The sequence below is a fragment of the Arachis hypogaea genome, chromosome 13 (genome assembly GCF_003086295.3).
Source record: "Arachis hypogaea cultivar Tifrunner chromosome 13, arahy.Tifrunner.gnm2.J5K5, whole genome shotgun sequence".
Taxonomy (NCBI): Eukaryota; Viridiplantae; Streptophyta; class Magnoliopsida; order Fabales; family Fabaceae; genus Arachis; species Arachis hypogaea.
In genome coordinates this window covers 3,554,879-3,561,830 of record NC_092048.1, presented here as the reverse complement: position 1 = coordinate 3,561,830, position 6,952 = coordinate 3,554,879, and the positions used below count along the sequence as shown (strand labels likewise).

The 6,952-nt window shown below is 37.6% G+C and overlaps 1 protein-coding gene across 1 annotated transcript; it reads left to right on the top strand.

Moving 5' to 3' along the window:
• The first annotated feature begins 1,980 nt into the window (after positions 1-1,980).
• Positions 1,981-6,692, top strand: LOC112736521 (zinc finger CCCH domain-containing protein 24). The gene is made up of 14 exons (XM_025786024.3): positions 1,981-2,658; positions 2,759-2,851; positions 2,957-3,262; positions 3,361-3,433; positions 3,699-3,831; positions 3,912-4,065; positions 4,201-4,281; positions 4,482-4,604; positions 4,794-4,964; positions 5,077-5,211; positions 5,395-5,490; positions 5,697-6,014; positions 6,135-6,178; positions 6,265-6,692. Exons 1-14 carry the CDS (start codon positions 2,065-2,067, stop codon positions 6,509-6,511), a joined length of 2,568 nt encoding a protein of 855 aa, XP_025641809.1. The 5' UTR covers positions 1,981-2,064; the 3' UTR covers positions 6,512-6,692.
• Positions 6,693-6,952: the final 260 nt, after the last annotated feature.

Below are 6,952 nucleotides of genomic sequence, written 5' to 3'. Positions count from 1 at the left end.
TGCTTTGATGCTCATTCTTTGCTGCTTCTTTTATTAGTCTTGCAATGTATGATAAACTTGTCAAAAATTTATGTCCACTAATCTATGATGTTATACACCTTGTCTTGTCCACATTTCCAGCTGTAATTCCTGAATTTAGGTATTGTTTGCATTTTCCTTTGTGCAAGTTGACCCAGAAATGATTCTCATCATTAATCATGATAGATTAAACAGGGAATGCTCTTGGGACCATTCTTTTTTCTTTTATCACCCTATTAGCCTGCTTTACCAACTATTTTTGTAACCCAATATTTAATGTTTCACTTCCATTATCTTTAGTTGTTGGTGTATTATAATAGTAGTATATACATACTCTTCATCAATCGTTTTACCTAGAGTCTATGCAACATGTTTATGAATTATGATTCATCAGAGGGGGCTCCATGTCAATGTTATTTGCCTATTATCTACCCACTTGTCTGCTTCTAAATTCTTTATGACAAAATCAAATGTTTCAGGGTTAATAAGATAATATAGTATATACACCTACATAACCATATAATAAATAAACCAGATGACTTTTGTGTGTTGCTATTGTTATAGTTAGGATCCATCTTTTTCACTTTTGTTAGTTATGTTGAGAATGAAATCTATCTTTTCATTCAATTTGAGCAAAGCTTATTCTGCCAAGTGTTAACCATGTTGTTGGGAATGCATTGGTGAGTGGTGACAGCCTCCAATGTGATCTAGAATTCCTTTGCAAACAATGAGATACAAAATCCAAAAGTGTTTGTATTTCGAGGAATTAATGACAAATTTAAGCTTTTTATTATTTAACTTAATTCTTTAATCTATTACTACGAGAGTACCAGTAGCATTTCACTTGGTTCAGCTTTTAATATCTAATTATCTTTTTCTTTTGGTGTAAAAAATAAAAATTCCTCACTAACACATAAAAAATCAGCTATTATTGTATATTTGTATTTTTTTTATTTTTCATAATATCTTCAATTCCACGTGTCAAAAATTAATTCATCTAGCTTCTGATATTTGTTTAAACAAACAAGTGAGTTACCATTTAACCAACACAAGTTGGTTATACTTTTGTATATTTATACGTATTATATTACATATTTTTCTAACAAAGTAATCAATCATCAGAATAATCAAATAATTTTAAGATTTTTAATCACTATCAAATATGTATCTTTATACAATAATAACTTATGGCTAAATTTTTATATCCATAAAGCATGGTTGAAAATAAAAGTCATAATATAATTAACATTTTCGAAGAAAGCAATGCTTACTTATTAGTGAAATTCCAAGGAGTGGATACGAGTTAAATCTCAGTTTGGCCCCTGAAATTTGGCCCGATACTCAGAATGACCCCCACAATTTCGTTGGCCCCAATTAGAACCCCCCAAATTTGCAATCATGACTCTGTCTTGCCTCTGCGATCATCTCCGTTACCAGAATACTGATCTGGCACAATTACATGATATGGTGGACACTACTTAAATGATGACGTGTTGGTTTCGCGCCCAAATCCTATGGAAACCACGTCGTTTCTATTTTTTGTGGGTTAATACAGTGAGAAGAAAACAGAGTTTTAACCCACAAAAACTGAAACGACGTGGTTTTCATTGGGTTTGGCCGCACAATCGTTTAAGTAGTGTCCACCATGTCATGTAATTGCACCAGATCAGCATTCTAGTGACGGAGATGATTGCAGGGACAAGACAGAGCCATGATTGCAAATTTGGGGGTTCTAATTGGGCCAACGAAATTGTGGGGTCATTCTGAGTATCGAGCCAAATTTCAGGGCCAAATTGATATTTAACTCGAGTGGATACAGGCTTTTTTGTCTTTGATAATGGGCTTAATAATGGGCTTTTGAGGATTTATGATGGGCCGACCTGGTGAACGGCCCAAATGAGTAGACCAGGGACTGAAAACAGAAGCAGTTACTCTGACCAAAAAAAAAAAAAAGAAGCAGTTACGGAACTTGGAAGACAGTTATGATTTGGACCCAAAGAAAAGAAGACAGTTACCATCACCTTCGCAAACACACCGCTGGAAAGAATGGAGGAAACTAACACTGAACTCTCCCCTTCTAAAACCCTAAGCCCAACCAACGGTCAAGATTCCATCATCCAATCGAATCTAACGGCTACGAACGAACCTGAAACCCACACTGAAAATCAGATCCCTGAAGCTGAACATCAAAGCGACGTCGTTGCAGGGGAGAAACGCAAGAGGGACGACGACGAAGCTGGAGAAAGCGTTGACGGCGGCTCCGGCGCCAGCGGCGAAGATCGTTCGCTCCATCCGCTGTGGAAGACCAGCCTCTGTTCCTACTTCAGGCGCCATGGCAACTCCTGCAGCCACGGAACCGCGTGCCGCTTCGCGCACGGCGAGGAGGAGCTTCGCATTCGGCCTGACAACACGTGGGACCCGACGTCGGAGCGAGCGAAGAAGGCGCTGAAGTCCGAGAACGGCGAGAGGTGCGGCGTTTCCGAGGAAGTGATGATGACTGAGGCAGTCGTTGACGACGACGATGGTGGCGATGAAGAAAACGGCGGTTCCGGCGGATCCAACCACGCGCTTAGCAAGTGCTTGGTGCATTTGCCGAGGAAGTGGTGCTCTGATAATCTGAGGAGTTTTCTCAATGATGCGGTGAAGAATTCACTTCAACAATTTTTCCTAGTTAGGAGTTAGAACTTTGATATTTTGCGTAGTGAAGCATTTGATTATGTTTTTATGCTTCGGTTTCCAGGGTATACGATTTAAGCATGCAAAGAAGAAGAAAGGCATGATGGTAGGTTTCGTTAGTTTTGAAGATGAAGAACAAATGCAGAGTTCATCAAAGGTAGTTATGAGTTTATGAACTGTGATCATTTTACTTTTTATTGATTCCTTGGTATGTAGGAATCAAACCAGCTACTGGTAATGTTGGAATCTACCAATTTGATAGGATCTAGAAGGAAAATCAATTGGGAATAAAAGGTTGAAGGTTGCAGATGTTATTCCTAGATCGTTTGAAAAGAACAGTAACTCCAACGCTGGTTCAGTTGCTACATTGAATGAGGAGAATGCGGGGGTCGATGTCGATCCAAATGTGACGGTGGAAGCTGGAGCTAACAGTGATAATTTGGCAGCCAATGGTTCATTGTCAAAGACAAAGAGTTTGCGAGATGTAGTGACTCCTCTAGCTCATATGGCTTATGCTGATCAGCTGGAGCAGAAAAAGAACTCTATCATGCAGATGCTCAAAAAACTTGTAAATCATGATTATTTATAGTTTTTCATTATAGTTTTATCAGTTGTACTCAGTTCTTATTTGAACCCCCATTTTTAATTTAAATGTTTTGGTGGCAGACTAGAAATGCTCGCAAAGCTTGTCCAAATGGTGTTTCTTTCCCTGACTGGATTGTCAAGTCTAGGGAAATAGGTACAGTTGTCTCTGAAATTACCTCTAAATATGCAAGAAGAATTTTCATTTCTAGTTCTGGAGTTCAAGGTTGGATGAAGGTGTTATTCTGGAAAAATAGGAGTATATAACAATGATGTTTTCTTCATAAGTTAATACAATACCCAAAGATTTCACTTAGAAGAAAGATGGATTATATAGAAAATATATACACATGCACACTGCAGTTTAAATATTAATGGCTCATCCGTTTTCCGTTTTCCTTTTCTTTCTCTCACTTTTGCAGGTGGTCTTCCGTGCAACCTAGAGGGTATTATTGCATCACCTATTGTAAATGGATATCGAAACAAGTGTGAATTTTCGGTTGGTTATTCTCTTGAAGGCAAAGTTACAGTTGGTTTCATGCTTGGAAACTTCAGGTAATATTTTATTTATGTATTTTTCTTCTGTTTGTGTAGTGCTTTGCTTGTGAGTTATATGCTAATATATATTATTACAGGGAAGGTGTAACTGCAGTTGAAGAAGCAGTGGACTGCCCCAATGTTTCTACAATTGCTGGCAAATACGCTACTATCTTTCAGGAATTTCTGCAGCAATCTGATTTACCAGTCTGGAACAGATTTAAAAATTCCGGATTTTGGCGTCAATTGACGGTATAATTTGCCGGAGTTCATGTTGAGAATCTTATGTTGATGTTACTTATTATTTTCCAATGTGGTCTGAATATCTGATTTTATAATTAATTATTTAACTTATAAAAGCTAACTAATTTTCGTGTTTCTCTCAAGGTTCGAGAGGGGAGGACAAATGGGAATGTTGCTGATGCTGACAGTTTTGGTGGTATTGCAGAGGTCATGCTTATTGTGCAGGTTAGTTTCTATCACCTCATAAAAATGATGTTGGTATTCATCCTTTGTGGGGGCAGGGGATAGTGATAGTTTCTTTGTCCACAATTGACATGTGAAACAAGAACCCTGGTTACATGAAGGTTATGGTATAAGTAACCTGCTTTTTTTCCATATCTTTTTAAAATAAAAATGCCAACCATAGCTTCTTGCCTTGATTATAGGTTTCTACTGCTGGTTTTGATGACACAAAAGTATCTGGTGAATTTAAGAGGCTTGCTCAGGCATTTGCTGTGGGAGCTACTTCACATGGTCCAACGTTGCCTCTCACAGCTCTGGTTGTACAGGTAGTAGCCCTTCCCAAGTTTCTGCTGTCAGACATTGATAAATATTGACTACATATGCATATCCATGGTGTTTCTGTTCCATTGTTTGCTAGATAGTAGTATATATGTTCTCTCTATCTGAGCATCAGTAGATTAGATAATTTTTTTCTTCCAAAACTGTTCTGATGTGATAATTGGTTTTACATGTAGGACCACCAAGGAATATCCAATGTAGCACCAGCTGATGCACCACTGCGTTTGCTTCCCATCCGTAAAACAGGTGACCTTGAGATGGATGAAAATGCAGATGCCATGGATGTAAGAATCCATGATTATATAAGCAATCTCCGTTTCTCTATATCTCCAACAGCATTTTTTCAGGTTAGGATGGAAATCCTTGTTTAATTTGTTTTGCTCTGAATTCTTGTGAAGATTTCTTTTTTCCGGTGGTATGTTTCTTCTAGATGGAATTTTGAGACTACTTCTACTGCAGGTTAACAGTCTTGCAGCTGAGAAGTTATACTCACTTGCTGGAGATTGGGCATGCTTAGGTCCTGATACATTGTTGTTTGATATATGCTGTGGGACAGGAACCATTGGTCTGACATTAGCACATCGAGTTGGTATGGTAATAATCATCATTTAAATTACTTCCTTTCTTACTTTGTAGTGATTGCTTTTGCTGAGGGTAAACAATATATTCATCCTAGACCTGGTTTTCTAAATCTAGTATATGAATTAAGACCTTATTTTTTAAGTTCCCTATTTTTGTTGATTTGTTTGAGCCTTATTTGTGCTTGATTTCTTCCAGGTGGTTGGCATTGAAATGAATGCTTCTGCTGTAGCTGATGCTCATAGGAATGCTGAGATTAATGGCATAAAAAATTGCAAATTTATATGTTCAAAGGTAAGATCAGGATCCTTGATTTTAAAATCCTGATAATATCTCATGGCTGCTAGAAATAAGGTTGGAAACTTGAAATTATGGAGGGTATTTCATTTCTTAGTACTGACAAATTCTATTTTCTGATGGAAAAATTTTATGTTTGATGTTATTGTTGACTTGTAATAACATTGCTACTTTTGCATGCTGGCATTTATATGAGGAAACAGGCAGAGGACGTGATGGGATCTCTGTTGAAGGAATACCTAAATGTGCCTAAGGAACAAGTTGATGACCCTAAAATCGCTGAAAGTAGCAATGATATTTCTAAGTGTGGCGATCTCCAAGAGCCTGAGAATGGTGAAATGGCTTCTCAAAGTTCCGAAAATAGCAACGGAGAAGTTGGAAGTGAGGTTCAGAATTGTAGCGGTTCTGAAAACGGGAATACTTCTGCACAAAATAGCTCTGAAGGTGCTAATACTTCCGCACAACACTTTAAGAATGTGGTCGCTATTGTTGATCCTCCACGTGCAGGACTTCATCCCACTGTAAGAACCATACTCTGTTGTTCCATCCATCTCTGTTTATATTGCGACTGATTATAGTCTTATGTTGCTTGATCTATTCACTTATATTTGATTTTCTGACATTCAAATTGCGAGTTGCAGGTGCTTAAAGTTTTGAGAACTCATTCACGCCTCCGCAGGCTTGTGTGAGTTACTGTTTAAATTATACCATATTCTTATTCAATTATCATCTATTTCTCCATGTAACTTAATTATGCACCTTTAAATGCAGTTACATATCCTGTAATCCTGAAACCTTGGTGGCAAATGCTATTGAGCTTTGCACTCCATCTCCCATAAAAATGGAGAAAGGAAATAAAGACAACAGAGGATGGAGAAACATGAGCAGTGCTGGTCTAGCAAGGCATAGAGCCAAGTCCATGCCCATCTCAGAGGCCTTCCACCCTGTAAAAGCAATGGCTGTTGATCTTTTTCCACATACTCAACACTGTGAATTGGTTATGCTACTTGAGAGGTAACTGGACCAGTCAGCATCATGGTTTAGGCTTTTCTAATTTGGTAGGTTCTCCAACTTATTCTGCCTACATTTTTTTGGGGTGGCATTGAATACTAGGTGGTGGGTGTTACTATATGTTTGATCTTGCTTACTTTGAATCAAAACCTTCAACATTAAGTATTAATATGTTTCCTTTTTAAGCATTATCTGTGTGGAGATTTTCTTTAGTTTTGTTACTACATCTTCAAAGTCATTGTTTAATCGTAATTTCTGTTTGGGACCTTGTAGCTTTATTTTAATAGAGATCTACTTTTAAGTTAACTATTTAAACAACGTTATTTAGAATAAAGTAAGAGATAAAGAGACACCTTTCCTTCCATCTGAGTTGGACTTGTAGTTTCTTCTAAACTTCAGAGGAAGAAAAATCAGAAATGGGTCTTGGAGCTGTTTGACAAATGGAAGA